The sequence below is a fragment of the Chinchilla lanigera genome, unplaced genomic scaffold (genome assembly GCF_000276665.1).
Source record: "Chinchilla lanigera isolate Chin_1 unplaced genomic scaffold, ChiLan1.0 scaffold00040, whole genome shotgun sequence".
NCBI classification, from domain to species: Eukaryota; Metazoa; Chordata; class Mammalia; order Rodentia; family Chinchillidae; genus Chinchilla; species Chinchilla lanigera.
Window position 1 is genome coordinate 954,581 of NW_004955441.1, and position 19,922 is coordinate 974,502.

A 19,922-nucleotide genomic window follows, 5' to 3' on the forward strand; every position below is an offset into this window, starting at 1 on the left:
AATTGTCCATAAAGTATTGTTTCAACTTTTATTAGTGCCGTAGTTTTTCTTTTAGTCAGTTGTTGGCAAATAAGAAAAGACCCTTCTATTTTCTAGTATAAGAATACACTATACTTTTTATTTTTGTTTCACACTTTCCTCCCCCATATAAGCATTTTGATTTAGGAATTAAAATGTGTAGACCTTATTTTTAAGAGTTCAGCAGCTTCTGCAGTATGTTTTCGTAAAGAGAAATCTTTTTAACTAGATGCATCTAAATTCCCATGTCTAGAAAAGAAGAGAATAAGTTGCCAAACCTGACTCGCTTACTGCTGTCAGCAGATAAAGACAGATAACTGAAATGCAGACTGACTTCGTAAGCCTTAGCGACAGGAAAAGAAGGGAAATGAGGTAACACCTCAGGAGATTAAATTTGAAATGATTTGAAACTTAAATTCTACCTTTCCTCAAATGTGTTGAAGAAACAGCATTAATAATTAGAAAGGATTGTGTCAAAATTCATGTGTGGTTGTGTCATTGTTGTAGCAGCAGTGGTTTGTGGCGGTTTAGAGGAGGACCCTGAATCAAATGGGAAATGATATAAAAAACTGCCTTTGTTAGCTGGGCTTGATCTCCTGTTAGTAGGTAGTATTGTTGAAAAAGAAAAACGGATTTCTTACACCTTCATGTAATATAATTCAAAGTAACAATTATTCTTACTTAAAATAATTCAGTACATGTTCATATTGATATTTTAATGAGTCTGTCAAAGCTGTTATTACTTGCACATGCATATACAGTAGAGACGTGCACACGTAGAAAAAGATTCAGAAGAATATAAAACTATCATGACTTTTTCTAGGGGAGGAGTATAGCATAGGGATGGTGGAAGAGAGATGACTCTTCCCTGTATATGAGTTTATACTGGCTTGCTATTGTTTCTTGGTCTTTTTTTGTTTTGGTTTTTTGAGACAGGGTCTCACGGTATAGTTCAGGCCGGCCTTGAACTCACTGTGTAGCCCAGGCTGGCCTTGAACTTGAGGTGATCCTACTGCCTCTTGACTGCTGGGATTCCAAGTGTGGGCAACCACGCCAGGCCTCTTTTTTCCTAATAAGGATATATTTATCAAGAAGCATTAGAGAGTAAAAGCAAAAACTACGATATACTCTGTGCATCAGTCAAGTCAGTGTATGCAGTTGCTGTCCTCGAAAATGTATGGTGCAGATAGAGATACACAGTTGGAAAATTAGTGCTGTCCCGTGGTGCTACCTTGTAGGAACTGGGCAGAAGTTGAGAGAAGTGAACCGTCAGTGTATGTCCAGTAGGAGGAGATGGTTTCACAGAAGAAATGTCACAAAGGTGTGGATGGCATCTTCCTAGTTTTGGGGTAATATCTAAATCCAAGGTATTTCTTACTTAACTTTGCTTTGAGGAGGATACCGAGGTGGATAAGATTGGATTTCTCGTTTTACTGGATGGATTGTGAGCAGCATTGAAGCCTAGGGATGAATTACATGAACACAGTAGAACGTGTTCAGTGCATATCGTATGCTGGCAGTTGTGACTAATGACGCGCCCTCCCCTGGACGTTGTTCTGAGAGACCTCCTCTCAGAGTTGCTGCTTGGGTCATGACGATGATGGAGTGTCAGAGCAGAGCAAAATGAGGACTATGAATGTTTTCAAGGAGATGGTAAGTCCAGAATGACATTGTAAAGGCCAAGCGGCCAAACCAGAAATGAAGGGCTGCGGAAGACATGGAGGCGGGTTTGGTATTACTGAAAACATAGCAGTGGGTGAATTAGCTTATTGAGGCATCAGTTTCATGAATGTAAAGTCCAAATTGTAAAAATTAGTTTCAGTTAATTGAAAACACTTTTGCCAAAGTGTTGTTTTCTTTCAGCTTACCTCTGGCTTGTTTTCCAGAGCTTGCCATGGTGGACTTTGAGATGTATGAATATTCACCAGCAGCTGCTTGAGGAACGCTCGCCTCAGCTTTTTGCTCTCGCAGAAAACTGCATTGATCAAGGTATGCAGCAGATTTTTGTTTAATATGCACATGTAGCTAGCTTCCTTCTAGTTTCTTGGCTGAGATATTCTTTTTAGTGTATTCTTCGACAAGTAATAATGACTTTTTGTTTGAAGTTGTTTCTTTTTCTTTTTTTATGGTTGTAAAATATCACAATTATTAGGTGACAGAGTATAGAATTCCTTTTGTGGTTTAAAAGACACAGTGTCTTTTATATTACCTACTTACCAAAGTGATTTGCTTTCTGGAGGTCATTATGATTTTATCACAAACTTCTTAAAGGTATATTAATATTTTTTCAATTTTTTAACTAAGGAATTTCATCAAAAATACATATAAACTTCCCTTTTTTTTAAATAAAAGACCTGATTGCTGGGTGTGGTGGCACATGCCTGTAATCCCAGCACTTGGGAGGCTGAGGCATGAAGATTGCCATGAGTTTGAGGCCACCTGGACTATATAAATGAATTCATGGCCAGCCTGCACTACATAGTGAGATCCTGTCTCAAAAAAAAAGATTTAACTACCTTGAGCTGCAGTGAATTGTGCTAGATTATGTGTAGAACGGGAAGTTATTTATCTTGTGTTCTGTTTATAAGAAGGTCTTTGTTTTTTAAATTTGATAGAAAATATATTTTACTGAAGATGACAGTGGGTTGGCAGTTCCATATTTCTTTGGTAATGTATAGTGTTAAACAGAAAAGTTCCTAAAATGTGAATTGGAAATTTACCAAATAATTATAAACTAAACATGTATGTCTGCTTCCTGCTGCCTTTTTCGCAGGTACCTATGTTTCCTATGAAAGCACTAAAGAAGGTTGAGTTATACTTGGTTTCCAGTGTCTCTGGACTTTTAGAATCAGTTTTCTTGGGCAAATTAAATAAAAACAAAAACAATACTCTTGTAGTGAAGTAATACTTGAACAAAAATCAACTTGCATTTGGTAATGAGTTTTTGAGTTGCAGAGATGAGATTTGACTGTAGCTATGTACAGTTCCAAAGTGTGTACTCTTTTCACACCCAAGCGTATCTAAGGAATGCAGATGCACGTGCGCATGCGTTTAAGGGGTGGTGAGAATGGCTAGTGTCACTCTGGAAAAGAGCGATCTGTACTTGGGGGTAGCAGGTTCATGAAGGCATAAAGTAAGTCAACTGTGTGCGCGTGTAATTGCAGGAAGCTCCTGGACTTACTGGATTCTGTTTCCTCCAAGGGTTTATCTGTCTAATAACAAGTTAGGCCAGAACACAGAGCAAGCACTGTAGCTTATACAATAACATGACTAAGTTCTATGATTGGATGAAATTATTTTCGCGATTTTTATTTTATTCTAGGACAGAAATGCATAGACATATGCTAATCTTAGATGAACATCAACACAAGATTCAAAAATAAAGTAAGGAAAATATTAAACCAGTATAATCATTGATTCATTTTGTTGTTTGTGCCAGATCTTTATATTCTTTAAAGATTTTAGACAATATAAAGCTATGGGACAAACAGGAAATTATAAACCACCAGAGCTGAAACATTGTATATATTAAAAATTATTCTGCCTGATTGAAGATAGCAAAGTAGTTCCATTAAATCCAAGGCCAAGTGTGGCATGAGTCTATAGGTCCTAGGCTACTTGGCAGGTGGATCACTGGGGCCTGAGTGATAGGGCCCTATAGTGAGTCCTAGTCTCAAGAAAGAAAAGAAGGAGATTTATTCTTTTTTAATAATATCATTTCTTAAATAAGAGACCGAGAAATAATTTCTTTTCTCTTTTTTCAGTAACATCTCGGCTTAATGCTTTTGGGCTATAGTTTCATGAGCGGAGGTAGCCAGCAGAGCCATGTCTAGTGCCACGAACACGCCCACACTAGGTTGGGAGTTTCTTGACAGTGGAGTTGTAAAAATTTGTTTCCACTTGGAACAGTGTCTAGAAAAAGAGTAAATGTTTATTATATATTTGTTAAGTAATAACAGCTAACATCTGTTGAGCCTTTAGTTTATGTAACTGAGGGAAAAGTTATAAAATTCCTTCTAAAAAAGCACTGTTGGTCTCTGGGAATATTTGTCCTCCATCTTAAGCGATTTCTGTCCGAATTAATTTCTGAACAGGGGTTTTTCAGAAAGTGGAGTTAAGGGAAAATGGATTCTGTGCAGATCCTAGACGGGCCTTTGAAGCTTCTCTAAAGTGTTGCTTAGGTGTGGCGTTCTCTGCATCGTGCAAGGGGAAGTAAGTCCTGGAGAATATTGGTCCGTGGTGCCCCACTTAACAGACGTGTGACTGTCTTCTTTCCGTTTGTAGTACAATGAAAACTGTGCTCACTGTTTCCCCCGTTCGTGCTATTACTTGTTTCTAAAGTGAACCGAGATTCTGTATAAACAAACAGTACAAGGGGCCAAGCTTCTAGTTCATGGCACTGGGTCAAGTTTTGAAAGCCAGGGATAAGCTGAATATCACTGGGAATAATAGAAACAAAGTTGATTTTTCAGAGGACAAGAAAAGTATTTGGAAGAAGATACCGTAAGGACCCAGTCCATTTTTTTTTTCTTTTTGAGACAGGGTTTCACTATGCAGTTCAGGCTGGCCTCAAACTCACTTTGGAGCCCAGGCTGGCTTCGAATTCACAGCCACCCTCCTGCCTCAGCCTCCCAAGTGCTGGGATTATAGGTGTGTGCCACCATGCCTGGCAGTCCATTGTTTAATTTTATAAACAAGTAGTTACTTTGCTGGGTATGCTGACGCATACCTGTAATTCTAGCACTCTGGCGGGGTAGAGTAAGCAAGGTCACAAGTTCAAGCACAGACCAGACAACTTAGCAATGTAATGAGACCCTGTCTCAAATTAAAAAATAAAAATAGACTGGGGATGTAGCTCAGTGCAAGGCCTTGGGTTCAATGCCCGCTTCCCTCCCTCAAAACTAGTAGTAGTTACTTTATACTACATAGGATATTATACAGTTACCTATGATTCATTATACTTTTTACCAAAAATTAGTTTTTGAACAGAAAGCAAGCTTTCCCTTGGCATGTTTTAAAGGAACTCAAATTTGATGCAAGCCCTATAAAGTTACATTTCTTCCCTTTCCACGTTATCCATGTAACATAAATCTGCACTTAGCCTTATCTTCGTAGCTAATCTTCATAACAGTGACCCTTACATAGTAAGGAAAGAAAAGAAAAATATCATCCTCATGTATCTTTTTATTTTTTTGGTTTTTTTTTTGAGACAGGGTCTCACCATGTAGTCCAGGGTGGCCTTGAACTCACTCTGTAGCTCAGGTTGGCCTCAGAGTCACAGTGATCCTCCTGCCTCAGCCTCCGGAGTGCTGGGATTATAGGAGTGCACCACCACACCCAGCTCATGTGCCTTTTTAAAAGTTAGGAATCAAATGTTATATTTTAGGGAGAATTCTGTTCTAAGAGTTAAAATGCAGCTCTAAAATGAAAAAGGTTAATTTAGATGTCTGGAAAATACGACTCTAAGTGACTCATTTCCCAGGTGGCCTCAGTACTTCTCGACAGTATATTTCAGCATATTGTTTGCTTTGCCTGCAACTAAGTTTTTATATTGCTGTTCTAGACCAGTCAACAACGTTTTTCATTTTATCTAGTCATAAATTGGTGAGTAGACATAATTAGACATGTTGTCTGTGTCTAAATAAGTCTGCAGATAGCATTAAGCTGTAATATTTCATAATCAGTTGTATTTTTTAAAGTGTTTTGTTCTGGAATTTGACCCAAATGTTGACCAGTCAGTTCTAATTGAAATACTGTTCAGTGTCCAAGAAAGGCTATTGTGTTTGAACTGTTGCCCTTGAAGGATCATCAGAAAGTTGGCAGGATTTTTTTTAGTCTGTAAGTAGAGGAGTTTATGAGCAACTATGATCTTTTCTTTTGTCCAGGAATGTTAACATCAGTATAACACGTTGAAATGGAGCATATAGGGATGTCAGCATAACTGCAGGGTCAGTCTCATCTGTGAAAAGAGCAGGTTAGAATCTTGAAAAATATGTCCCTCAGCGCAGTCTGATAAAGATGTCACACTACATGCAAACACAGTTATCTAGACATTACTTATGGGTAGCCTGATCTGATTCTGAATTTATTGTCTGGTCTGATACTGAAGATGTGTTCCATTATAGTGCATGAGATGGAATACTGGGAGTTCAGCTATTGGAGATGAACGTATGAAGTCATTTTCTTTTTCTACTTTTTTACCCTGTAGTAGGGATTAAACCAGGACCTTTTGTATATACTGGGCAAGCATTCCCCACTGAGCTACGTCCCCAACTCCCTGAAGTCATTTTCTAAGAGAAAACAGGTTAAGATGTTTTATCAGCAAGTTCTGCTGTGACATCTGTAGGCAGTTGTGTGAATCTGGAGTTAGATTTTTTCCACATTGCAAGAGTTGTTCAAGAGATTGGTCTCTTGGTGACTTATGAATATATTGTTTTTTTCCTATAAATTTGATGCTTTGGGATGAATATTTTAAACTATACTAAATATGTGTATCTGTAATACTAATTATCTAGAGAGATTTCATTTTAACATAGCATTAAAGTAATCTTGTGAGAAAACATTTGGGTGTTAGGATACATTTAAAATGCACTGGTTGACATTTTGATCTAGAAGGTCGTGAATATTAATTTGCAAGGAGAACCTACACATTTATTAAAAGAATAAATATCTATTGGGTCAAGATGCTCTTTTTATATAAATCTTTGTGGGTTTTTTTGGGAACTGGGAATTGAACTCAGGACCTCGCGCTTGCCAGGCAGGCGTTGTACCGCTGAGCTACATCCCCAGCCTTTATATAAATCTTCAGTCCTCCGAAGCTTAAAACTTTGTGTTCAGAGTTGACTCATTGTTTTCTGTCATTCTGCATATGTAGCCAATTCTTAAATCTTACTAGTTCTTCCCTGAGGGTTCCATATCTATCCTTTTCCATTCCTACAACTCTTATCCTGGTCTGAAATCTTTGGTTTGGAAGGCCCTGTGGAGATCTTCTTGTCTAGCGAACTCATTTAACAAAGAATGGAGATCCAGAGGAGTGACCCAAGAGGCAGAAATATGACCTGTAGCGTTTGACTCCAAGTGCTGCTCACTTTTTCCATCACACTTCCCGGAGCTGGTGAGCCTGGCAGAGTTCTGGTAGCCAGGACTGATAATGCAGCTGGAATGTTCATGCTGTGTGTACCACATCCAGCGCCCATCCAGCGCCGTTCTGTCTTTAAATGTGTTTACTCCTTTGTCCTGACAACCAACTTTGAGGTAGAACTGAAGAGGAATTTGCCCTAGAGATAGTGTGCTTTTCTTTTTTTTAGGTCTAATTTTAGCCTACTGTAGGGCTAAACTTCAGAGTGTATGGTTGGTGACATTTCACACATGTGAAAACATCACAATCAAGGTAATTAACAAGACAAAGCATTTTAAAGTCTGGCTTTTAGTTTTGTCTCCCACTGATTCCCTGTGTAACCTCAAGCAATTTATTTGACCTCTAAACCAAAATTTCCTTCCTTTGAATCTTTTCCAGGTGTAAGAATAATGAGATTGTGTTGTTGGTGTTTTTGTTGTTTTCAGTCTAGCTTCTCATCCTTTTTTCCCCCTACCTTTAACCCTTAACCCTTAACCCTTAACCCTTAACCCTTAACCCTTAACCCTTAACCCTAACCCTAGCCCTTTGGAAGCTTGTGTCTAAGAAAGTGATTTCTTTTCTTGGACACTGTTAGAGATTATTTTGAGTAGGAGTTCATACTATAATAGGATTCATAATTGCTACAAAGTGCTTCTTTTTATTAAGAAAAATGTCTTTTACTCAGTCATACCTATTATTTCTGCTAAATAGAACTGCCATATATGGCTGTTTAAATTTAAATGAAGTAAAAATTCATTTACTAAGCTGGCCCAGGCCTGTACTGTATTCCTTGCACTCCTGGAGGCTAAGGCAGGGGGGTCAGCAGGAGGGTCACTGTGAGTTCAAGGCCAGCTTGAACTACTTGTCTCAAAAAACAAACACACAAACAGAAAATCAGTTACTGAATTGAAAGGTTCAATTTCTCAGTCTCGCTAGCCACATTTCAAGAGCTGAGCAGCTGCATGTGGCTAATGGCTGTCACCGTAGGTGATGCAGCTATGGAGTATTCAGTGTCATCGTGGAGAGCTGTATTGGACAGCACTGCCACGGAGCAGCCAAGGATGGCTGTCTTCTCTTCCGCATGGCTGGCACTCTGGTTACTGTCAGCATTACTTCATGCGGGAAGGTTTCACCTGACGTGTAGTCTCCTTTTCGGCTTTTGTTCTTTCTCCCCATACATCTGTATGGGTTAGATTTCCTGAATATGAATTTCAGAATTTCATGATATTTTTCTAAATTTTTTCTCCTCCTCCCTTCTTTCCTTCCTTTCCTCCTTCCTTCCTTCCTTGTGTGCAGTGGGTTGAAACAGAGTATGAGGGCCATGATGAGGGGGAGCAGGCGGGAGCTAGGTTCCTAGATTTTAGAGTCAGAACAATATAACAAGTTCTCTTCAAAGATGTCTCCCTTTTGTGTTTCCCTTCTACTCTGTTTTCTATCTTCCCCTTTGTTAGTTACTAGTTTATTAATTTTTTGTTTTTTTTTTTTTTTTTTTTTTGGTGCTGGGAATCGAACTTATGACCTCGCGCTTGCCAGCAGGTGCCGTGCTGCTGAGCTAAATGCCCAGCCCCCTAGTTTATTTGTTTTTCTCCAGTACCGGGAACCGAACTCACGACCTTGTGCTTGCCAGGCAGGCGCTTTGCCGCTGAGCTAAATCCCAGCCCCGCCCCCTAGTTTATTAATTTTTGATTTGTTCTTCTAGCTGTTTTTGCTGTTTAGTAGTCCCCTATTATGCCTTGTATCTAGATGGCTCCCCAAAGCCCACAGGGTCATAGGTGGGGCTTTTTGGAGGTGGCTGAATCTAGGGTGTGTGATGCTGGGGTTAAGGGTGTGTGGTTATTAAAGCAATCTGATGGGTTTAGCATCGTAGGGGTGTGGGTGGCACCACCCAAAAGGCAGCTAGCCGAAAAGGGAGAGCAGGCTGCCACCATTTCCTGCCCACCATGCCAAGAAACGCTTCTCCTCTACGACGCCCCTCTGCCATGCCATACCTTGGAGCCAGCCAGCTATGGACCAGAAATCCTACAAACCGAGCTGAAATAAACCTTTCCTCCTTTAACTTTGGGTGTTGGCTACTGAGTCTCAGCAGTGAGAAAAAGTAGCTAAGACATTCCTTTCTACTCTATTTTCTACCTTTCCCTTTGTTAGTTACTCATTTATTAATTTTTGGTTTATTCTTCTAGCTTTTTACTATTTTCCTTTCCTTTCCTTATACAAATGTAGTATACTATACTGTTTGACACTTGGCTTTATTTTCTTACTATATTCTGAAGTTTACTACTTTTTTGCAGCTGTACAGTTTTTCCAAGATGTGAATGTTTTATGATTTATTATAAGATTTATGATCACTGAGTCTTCGGATGATGAGCATAAAACCTTTGGAATGTTTCTGATTTCTGCCATATTTTAAACCTAGAAAGTAGGCTTTAAATTTGAATGAGGGACCCTGATGCCATTAAATAATGAGTTTTTATTCTTCATCTAATTTACATCCTTACCTTTTCCTACCCTTTGGTATCATCTGGAGGGCTGGTTCTAACTGTTCATTCTCGTGAAACTTTCCTGCCAAATGGGATCAGATCAAGTTTTATTGTTGCCCCAGTTTGCAAAAAACACTTCAGGTTTTTCAGAGTTTTGGGGATCTTAGTATTGCAGGTAAGGAATTTCGGGCCTGTAGTAAAACCAGATAAATAGCATGTTGTGTGTGAATAATGGGATGGTTTCGGGATGCAGCTGACTTTGCTTCCTTAGTTGCCAGAAAGAACTGTTTATGTGAACCCAAAGGCTCTGTGCCCGGAGAGAGAGCGCGTGTCACTTCTCTGAGGGCCTGAGGCAAGGGCACTGTGGCTGGAGCAGAGAGCGGACTCTGTGGAAGACGGAAGTCTAGGACTTCTGGGACGGGCTCGGGTGTGCTTAGTCTTCATCCTGAGAACATCAGGAGTCTGTGAGTGATTTTAGCTAGGATGGCCTTGATCCATTTTGTTGATGATTATGACATATATGTCATTTGGCTTCTGAGGTTTTATAGTAGCTCAATAACCATGTATTGATTGAAGAAATTAATAATTTTTTATTTAAAATCAAACTTTTGTTTGACGGTAAGTGTCACTGTGATTCTAGTTATATTCAGATTGAGTTACCGGCTGTTACGCTTCCTCATTTCCTTACTTGATTTAAATGTATTTCAGACTGTTTTTGATACTTGCTATTACTTCTGCATTCATGTAGAGCAGAATGTCTGAAGACATTTCTGTGTGTTTCTTTTTGCTTGTCTCATTAATATCCCTGAGGTGCAGCCTCTTGTAAGGTGTCAGCGGAGGGAGTGCATTGCTTTAGGGGCCGCCAAGTCCCTTCCTTTTTGTTGGTCTTTATTCAAAGTTGTGCGTATCTTCAGTAGCTTACTTAACATTGTAGACTTTTCTTCTGAATACTTTCAGCTGCTTTCAACTTTTTCTCTACACCAAAGCTTTAAAAACAGATCAACTCTTCTTAAAAGCTGTTTATAGAGACTCAGCCTTCTTGCTCCAAACTTTACAAATGTGCTACTTTGAAGTTTGAAACTGCAGTTTTAGGTTATGATCTGTGGGTCTTTTCCAGTCTGCCTGTGGGTGTGTTTCCTCATTATTCTTCCTACATAAAAGAGGTAAAACTCCAAAGTTATAGTTTATAAAACTTACATTTTCTATATATATATTTTTTTTTATTTTTGGGCAGGGTCTTGCTATGTACTTCAGGGTAGATTTGAACTCACTGCATAGTCCTGGGTAGTCTTGAACTCTCAGAGGTCCTTCTGCCTCAGCCTCTGAAATGTTGGGATTACAGATGTGCGGGATCATGTCTGGATACCTGAAGTTATGCTTTTGTATACTAAAAAGTATAAAATAATTTGGCAGTTACTCCCTTTGAACACAAACATTGTGGTGATAAACTCTTGGTTTTCTGCTTGGAGATGTTATTTTCCTCTCCTTCTGGAACCTCAGCTGAAGGATCTAGGCAGCATCTTGAAGGTATTCTTCTGTATTCAATCGGTTCCTGTCTTAGTTATTTTTCTATTGCTGAGATAAAATACCTGACACCCAAAGTTAAAGGAGTAAAGGTTTTCTTGTAGCTCATAGTTTGTAGAGGTTTCAGTTCATAGTTGGCTAGCTCCATGCAAAGGGGCATCACAGAGGAAAAAAAGTCCATGGCAAAGCAGGAGGAAGAAGTCAGCCAGTAGTAACGTAGAAAGCAATAAGGGATAATAGCGGCCCTCTTTCTACCCCTTTCTGTCCCTTAGAGCGGGTAGCACTCATGCCCAGGGTGGAGCACCCTTAATCCTAGCATTGTACCGAGAATCAATCCCAGCATCACATCCTTAATCCCAGCATCACACACTAGATCCAGCCACCTTTGAAAAGCCCCCCCTGTGACTGCATGAGGCTTTGGGGATATGTAGATACAAGCCATAACAGTGCCCATTGTTGGCATTCAAAAGTCAGTTCTAAGTATTCTTCCTTTGTGAATAGTCTACCTTTTGCATTTTGCTGTTTCGAAGATTTTCTTTTTGCATTTGTGGGTCTTAATTTGAATTCTGACATTTCTGGAAAATTCTTAGCTATTTTCAGATATTGTCTTTTCTTTTTTTTTTTTTTTGGTTTTTCTCCGATACCGGGAACCGAACTCACGACCTTGCGCTTGCCAGGCAGGCGCTTTTGCCGCTGAGCTAAATCCCCAGCCCCCTGTCTTTTCTTTATTGTCTGCTTTCTCCTGCATTTCATACATGTCAGGCTTTCTCATCTGCATCCTTACTTTTGTTTTCTTTCTCTTTGTTTTTGTGTGTAACCTTTTGCATAACTTTAGTTGGATCTATTTTCTAGTTCTCTGTTGTACTCATTTGGTTTTAAATTTTAACTTAAGAAATTTAGAGATTTTTGTTTGCCTCTTTCTCTGATTTACCCGGCCAATTTCTTTTTCTTTTTCTTTTTTTTTTTTTTTCTGAGATAGGGTCTTGCTATGCAGTTGAGGCTAGCCTTGAGCTCACTTTGTAGCCCAGGCTGGCCTCAAACTCACAATGATCCTCCTGCCTCAGCCTCCCGAGTGCTGGGATTACAGGCATGAGCCACCATGCCCGGCTACCTGGCCAATTTCTGTAGTTCCTTCTGTCTTGTTCATATTTTTAACTGTTTATTTCCTAAGCCTTTAAACATCTCTTGTACTGTATCAGGTCTTTTCAGCCTCTTAAAAGTTCTGAGGATTTGTTTTTGCCTTTTGTTTTTTCTGCTTTCAGGTATTAGTACCTTATTTTCTATGTTCTGTGACTTTATTTATGTTTGCTATGAGGTCATGTATTTTGAAAATTTATCAACAGAAATTCTTTTTTTTTTTTGTCTTTTTTGAGACAGGGTCTTGCTGTGCAGTTCAAGCTGCCCTTGAGCTCACTTTGTAGCCCAGGCTGGTCTTGAACTCACAATGATTTTCCTTCCTCAGCCTCCCAAGTGCTGGGATTACAGGTGTGCGCTACCACGCCTGGCTCAACAGAAATTCTTTGTCTTGATTAAAGTTGCGTTGATTGATTGATTGGGTGCTGGGCACAAAACTCAGGACCTCACGCTTGCCAGGCAGGCGCTGTGCCCCTGAGCTATATCCCTGGGCCCAAAGTTGCATTCTTTTACAAGAGGATTTGTTTCTTGCATTTCTCTAGGAAGCTGTATTCCTAGTTTGAGGATTTTGAACTAACTGTAGATAGCCTGGATTCAGTCTACAAATCTGTGTGAAGGCTGGCTTAAGGTTGTAAATTCTTTGGGAAAACCTTTTCCACTTAGATCCATAGCTGCCTTCTTTCCCCTTTGTACGGCACACATAGCTGTATTTTTTTTTTTTTTGTCTTTTTGAGACAGGGTCTTGCTATGCGGTTCAGGCTGGCCTTGAGCTCACTTTGTAGCCCAGGCTGGTTTTGAACTCGCAACGATCCTCCTGCCTCAGCCTCCCAAGTGCAGGGATTACAGGTGTGTGCCACCACGCCTGGTTATATATAGCTCTATTTTTAACCTTGAAGGTATAATTCTGTGGTTCTCAGCTTTAAATGGGGATCTCCTAGATTGCCTGCTTTGGATGGGGCTGGGCCTCATCTGTTGTCTTTGGTACTCTTTGAAGTGTCAGAATGGAATGATAAAGTCTCTAGGGTTTGGTAAGTGGCTTCAAGGAAGAGTGTGGCTTCATTGCTTGCTTACTTCCCAAGGTTGCAGTTTTCATTTAGCTTTGTTCTCTGAAGATTGATTATTTTGTTCCCATACAACCTTGAACATGAAAATACATTTAAATTTTTGTTTTATTTTATTTTTTTGTTTGTTTTTCTGGTACCGGGGACCGAACTCACAACCTAGCGCTTGCCAGGCAGGCGCTGTGCCGCTGAACTAAATCCTCAGCCCTTTATTTTATTTTTTATTTTTAAATTTTTTTATATTTAAAATTTTAAATCGTGCTTTTTAGGTGTTTTTATTAAGAGGGCAATTGGCCATGCTGCTGGAATCTAAGTATGAAGCTTAAAATAAAATTAGGATCTCTTCCTGTGCTTTGTTTTTCTATAGTATTTAACCCCTAAGTGATTGAACTTATAAAATGAAAAGCATTAAAAGAAACAGGGGGTGGGGACATAGCTCAGCAGCACAGCACCTAGCTGGCAAGCACAAAAGTCCCTGTACCAAAAAGAAAAAATCCTGGCTTTGCTACTTAACACTTGAGGTGATAGTAAGCTGTCTGAGCTTAGTTTTATAGTGACTTAGATGGAGATAGTGTCAGCTCAAAGGCATTATTATGAGAATCGAATAACACAACATTTGAAGTATACAGTGCTAGGCTAAGTACACCTTTAGTAAATACAAATTCTCTTTCATTTTGAATGATGGAAAAATTATCATCAGTCTTTGGGTACTGTAAGTACATTTTCTCTTTTTCATTGTTCATTCTTTAGACCACTTTGTGAAGTCTGACTAACCTGTTAGGGTGGCTTGTGAGGGATATTGCTTTGGGAATTCTGTTTTGGGGATCAGTTAGATTCCCCTGTAACCTGGTGTTTGCCCTACTACTAGTTTATTTAACATTTTATTTCAGATGCACTGTTACTAGGATATTATTCTCCCATTTTTTCACTTCAGGTATTTACAGAGAGAAAACCAAGTGTATAATCTGTATTCTAATACTGTAGACTCAATGTCTTACTCATCATAGTTTTTAATGTTTTGTCTTTTGTTTTGTAGTGTTGAAACTAGAGAATCTGTTTATAGGTGATTCGGGTCGATATTTGGCGATTCAGTTTCATCTGGAATGTGCATATATATTTTTATACTATTACGAGTATAAAAAAGCAAAAGATCAGTTCAATATTGCTAAAGACATTGGCAAATTGCATATTGATTTGACAGGTAAGACTACCTTTTGTGAATAAATGATTTTATTTTTATAATCAAACCAGTATATATATTGGCAGTTAGTACTGTATGCTAGTGTTTGATTTTCTGTAGCCTATTCTGTGCTTTATAAAAATAGATTTTTAAAGATCTTAGAGTTCATATTTTTATGATAAATTAGACGTTAAATTTTTCTTTGTTCTCAGAGAATCCCCTATTCCCCTTAGGTACATGTTTGTAATAGGTAGCAGTCAGGCAGGGCACAAATGAGCTTTGACCATCTGGTCCTTGGCTTTGCCTCTGAAGGCCTCCCTTGACTGCTGCGTAGCTTGGTCTCTCCGCGTTGCCCCTCCTTGCAAATACCTTCTCTTGCTTCCATTCTGTTTGTCTTGTATTCCTTGTGAGCAGATGTTTCCTCAGTGCCTTAGGACCTTGTCTGGCGTATTATAGGCACTCAGTAAATATGTGCTGAATGAATGAATGAATGAATGGTAGAATTTCTCCTAAAACTTCCATGTTTTTTCTGAATGCCAAGTAAGATTTTTTTAATATATTGCTGTATCCTTAATATATTACTATATAATTGGCATTCAATATTGAATAAATTAATTAGAGTCATAAATTATTGATTGATTCCCTAGTCATACCTGTTAAATCTGGACTGAGCATCTTAGGATATGAGTACTTGTTTGTAAATGTTGAAATGCTTGAACTTATTTGTCCCCGCAGAGTTAGATCTAGATTCTAAGGCTTGTTCTTAGCCCCCAAATTCAGTTGCACTTATTGAGCTAGTGTTAATCAATAAACTCCTTTAGATATGTTATGGATTAAATATGACTTCATGGTGGTGAGCTGATGATGCAGGCCTGTAATCCCAGCAGTCTGGGAGGTTGATAAAGAGGATTGCAAGTTTGAGCCCAGACTGGGTAATTTAGCAGCTGAGTGAGACCTTGTCTCAAAATTAAAAAAACAAAAGATTCAAGAAAGTACAGAGGATGTAAAAGGCCGTGGGTGCAATCCCTAATATTGGAGAGAAAAAAAAGACTGTGGGCTTGTCTGGGATTTTAGCTACCTTTTATTATGTTGTATGCAGAAAGTTATTTAATATCTACCTTACAACTTTTGGGACAATGCCCTGTATAAGTTGGAGTCTTGTCTGTATTTAAAAATACGGTTTTATATGTATAACAGGTGAGTTTAGTTCCAGAGATTGTTTTTAAATATTTCAGTCTTAACAGACTTTCCTGGGACTGTCCGGAAACTCATGGCACAGCAGTCTAGTATATTCAGCTTTAACTGTTGGTGTATTTACCATCAGGTTTTCTTATTTTTTTTCCAAGTTAGGAGTGAAGAACTTAAAAATGTGATGGTGTTCATAAATACAAAATGAGAACCAGCCCCCCGCCCCCACGCCTCACTTACTATGAAAACATAAGCTGTGTTAAAACATTTCAGTGGCTATCTTTGGCATAGCATGTTTAAAAAGTTGATGCATAACTTACAGCCAGACACATCAAAGGATAAAATCCAGACTTTTCAGACTAGTCTTTGTAATCAAGGGTCTTTGTAATCTGAGATTTTCCAGAGAATGACTATTGAAACCTTTCCTTCTCTAAAGTGGTCTGAAACAGCTACTTGGCAGCATATCATTTCAGACACATTAAAAAAAATGGGTGTCACGTAAATCCAGGTAGAGTACTATGCTAGACTGTGCAGTTTAGAGCCTGAAAAGTATAGCTTTAAACTTGGGCCCTGATGCAGAGGATCTTTTCCCCAGAGCCTCCATTTTTTCATCCGTTATATAGAGATAAGGGTAGTTCCTTCCCCACAGCACTTAGTGAGTTATTCCTTTTTGCAGAACAGTTTGGTGCAAAAGTGAGTGTGAGAAGTCTAGTGGCAGAAATACTGGGTTTGAGTCCTGTGCTATTGCTTATTGACTTTGTGATGTTGTAGGTTGTGTGTCATTTTAACATCACTGGCCATTAGATTTCTGTTATGTGAAATTAAGAAAACACCTGACTAGCTCTAAAGCATTGTGAAAGCATTATACTGCATGAGTGTACTATAGATCTGACTGACAAGTCTATAGATATAATTTCATTTTATTTTTTCAGGTGCTTTAGGAAAAAGAACACGATTCCAGGAAAATTATGTAGCACAACTGATTCTAGATGTAAGAAGGGAAGAGGGTGGTCTTTCAAACTGTGAATTCAGTCCCGCACCCACCCCTCAGGAACATTTAACCAAGGTAAGTGAGACTGGAAGTTACTTAGTTGGGTTCACACCCAGGTCTGTTAACAGTAGGTGAGGAGGGTAGAACACAGAGAAAGAAGGGTGGGAAGAGACCTCATTTTGTGTCCTTTCGAGTCTGTTCAAGGTAGCTGGGAGAACAGTGTTGAAGACTTTAGTTTTTTACCCTTAAGGAGAAATAGATTGTATTTTTCTTGTAGAATTCAATACATATGAATTAATAATACAATCAGTTGTGTATGACCCCCTTGAAGAGGTAAAAAGGCAGACTGAGGAGAAACTGATTTTTCTAGCTGCTACCGTATTTTCACTCTACTTTTGCTTTCTGTGGTTGTTTTTCAACAGGCAGAGACTTGGGATTTCTTTGGCTTCTTCTAAATACCTAAATCAATTATCAACATTCCTTTTCATCAGTTTTATGATCTCCCTTTTGTTACTCTGTCATTATTGGGTTGGTTATTTCCTTAGTATGTTTTTTTGACATGTCTAATGAATTTTGTCCTTGTAGCTAAATTTATGATCTTGATCAGGTTCTACTTATATGTCTCTCTAGCTGCTTCCATGGGTGCTACTAGCATTTATATTCTTTATTCCCAAGATGTCACACCTACAGTTTTGGTTGTCGTTTGATTAATTTCCGTCTTTAAAGCCCATGTTTTGCTACTCTGCACAAGGCATAGACTGTGCTATGGGAAGGATGTGGAGCCATGACTGGACAGGGCTGTGTTCCACTGGGGTCGGCCGCGGTCAGAGAACTGCTCCTGCCTGCTTCCATCCTTATTTCCTCCTTACGTGTTTGGGCCCCTCCTCACCTACCTGTCTAAGCCTGAGTGAACTGTCATAAGCTTGATTTTGAAGTCAGAGCACAGCATCTATGAACAGTGATTTAGTTCTCAAATCTAAGTGTTTTATTTAGTAATTTTTTTTTTGTTTTACTGTGTTCTATTGAAAATTAGCTTTTGTAATGATAAATGATACGGCTCTTGTAAGGAATGTGTAAAATATGTAATTAATGTAGAACTTACTTAATCTTTCATATTTGAAGTAAAATACATTCAGAAATCTTACAATCTTTGCTAATTATGACTTAATTATTAGTTAATAGCAAGTATTGCAAGTATTAATAGCAAATATTAGTTGTGTGATATAGATATGGGATTAGATAGAAGCAGCTTTATTCTCATGAACAGAAGGTAGACGCATTTGTTAACTATATCATCAAATGTGGTGGTGCAGGCTTGTAATCCCAGTAACTCAGGCTAAGGCAGGAGGATTGCAGGTTCAAATCCAACCAGGGAGAATAACGAGACTTTGTCATCCTCAAGTATAGTCTGAGGTGAAGCTCAGTAGGGAAGTCTTGTCTCACTTGCCTGAGGCCTGGGTTCATTCCCCAGTACCACCAAAAAACCAAATCAAACCAAAGACAAAAATCATTATATATCATTTCCTTTTTTCTAACATATTATAAAATTTACTATGTATTTAATAACTACTCTTCTAGGCAAAAAAGCACGATATCAATTATAGTGATTGCAGAAATATATCCTGATTAGAAATGTTACAGTATGGGAATACACCTTGTAGAATTGTGGATATACAGTACTTTTATTGCCAGTGAGGAACACAGTATTTTCCCTTTGAGCTTTCTTACAATCTGCTGTTTTTGGAGAATTACATAGCCTAAAGCTATTGGATAGCAGGGTACAATAAACCAACAGTATGAGCAACACCATTGTGTAAATCTAGCACGCTGTCTCTGGTATTCTTTAATGTTCACCTGTTGGAGGGACAGGAAGGAGAATAAGTTAAAAGGTATATTCACAGCAAACAGAGATACATACTTGCTCAGCTGCGTCTGACAAGAAGTGCACATTAGATGCTGAATATGTTGCGTCTAACATATCGGTGGAAGATTGTGTTCTGATTTCTTGATTCAGTAGAACGCTGAGGCCCGAGTGGGACTAAGATGGAGCAATATTTAACTACAGGGACTAGTAGAAACTCGGACCTAAACAGTTACTGTAGTAGGCCATTTCCATTGCAAAAGTATTTGAAGAGGAACATAGAGAATCTGGAATAAAGATTCAAACTATTTTGTTCGCCTCACTGTATCTGGCAAATAACTCCCTGTGGCTAACATGACGTGGCTCGGGTCTTCCGGGGTGAGGGAAGGCGTCCTGGGCTGGGAGGAGAGAGAGTGTGTTCCTGTAACATCCTCACTGCCAAGCCTCGGGTTGTTTCCTCGTGTGTTTTTGCCCACATTGCACTTTTTAAAGATGCGATGAGGTCAGATGTGTAAAGGCAGTCTACAAATGTGTTATAAGACATAGGTTGTCGGCAAAAGCAAGTTGATACAACCTGGAGGGATATTGACAGGTGAGCGTTTTGGGACACTCTCGAGCCACACTGCCTACCATGGCAGCCACATGTGACAGTGGAGCGCTGGAAGGCTGGTGGTCCAAACAGAGATGGGCCTTAAGTGTGAAATACACACTGTGGTAATGACTGTATGAAAAAAGTATGTAAAGTATCTAATTAATAATGTTCTTTTTTTTACATCTTACAGGAATAATGTTTTTGATGTATTGTCATTTTATTTTTTAACACTTTATCTGCATCAGGGAATTTTAAAATATATATGTGATTCTATTTAAAAAGTTATGCAAGGCCTGTGGTGATAAAGGAGGGCCACCAGGGTGTGCTGTGTACCTGTCTGCCCTGCCTAGGACTGCTCATTCAGGGAGGAGCTTCTGCATTGGGAACTGAGGAGTGGCTTCAAATTTTGTGTTCTTTCAGGTCACAGAATCCCCAGGGATTTGGTGGGGGTTGCAGTCCTGTTTTTTGAAACCTTGTAGGTGGAGGATAGGTCTAGAGTTGGGGAAAACAAGGAAGCTGCCCCTTTGGCCTGTGATTTGGGCAGATGAACTGTTCCTCTCCCCCCCGTCTGCAAGCAAGTTTATGAGGAGCAATTTATATAAAATGCACATGCAAGTTTATTTATTCATTCATTTATTTTGAGACGCGGTCTTGCTGTGTAGCCCAGCCTGGCCTCAAACTTGCGGCAGTTTTCTTGGGTCAGCCTCCTATGTGCTGCAATTACAGGTGTGTGCCCCATGCCTGGCTCTAAAATGTACTTATTCTAAATGTACAGTTGG

General features: G+C 39.1%; 1 protein-coding gene across 1 annotated transcript in view; it reads left to right on the forward strand.

Moving 5' to 3' along the window:
- The window catches only part of Ttc27 (tetratricopeptide repeat domain 27), a 166,355-nt gene that overhangs the window by 8,962 nt on the left and 137,471 nt on the right, over nucleotides 1-19,922 (forward strand). The window contains exons 5-7 of the mRNA XM_005390841.2: nucleotides 1,905-2,007; nucleotides 14,368-14,532; nucleotides 16,632-16,765. Of these exons, the coding sequence (XP_005390898.1) occupies nucleotides 1,905-2,007; nucleotides 14,368-14,532; nucleotides 16,632-16,765 (402 nt within the window). The remainder of the gene's footprint in view (nucleotides 1-1,904; nucleotides 2,008-14,367; nucleotides 14,533-16,631; nucleotides 16,766-19,922) is intronic.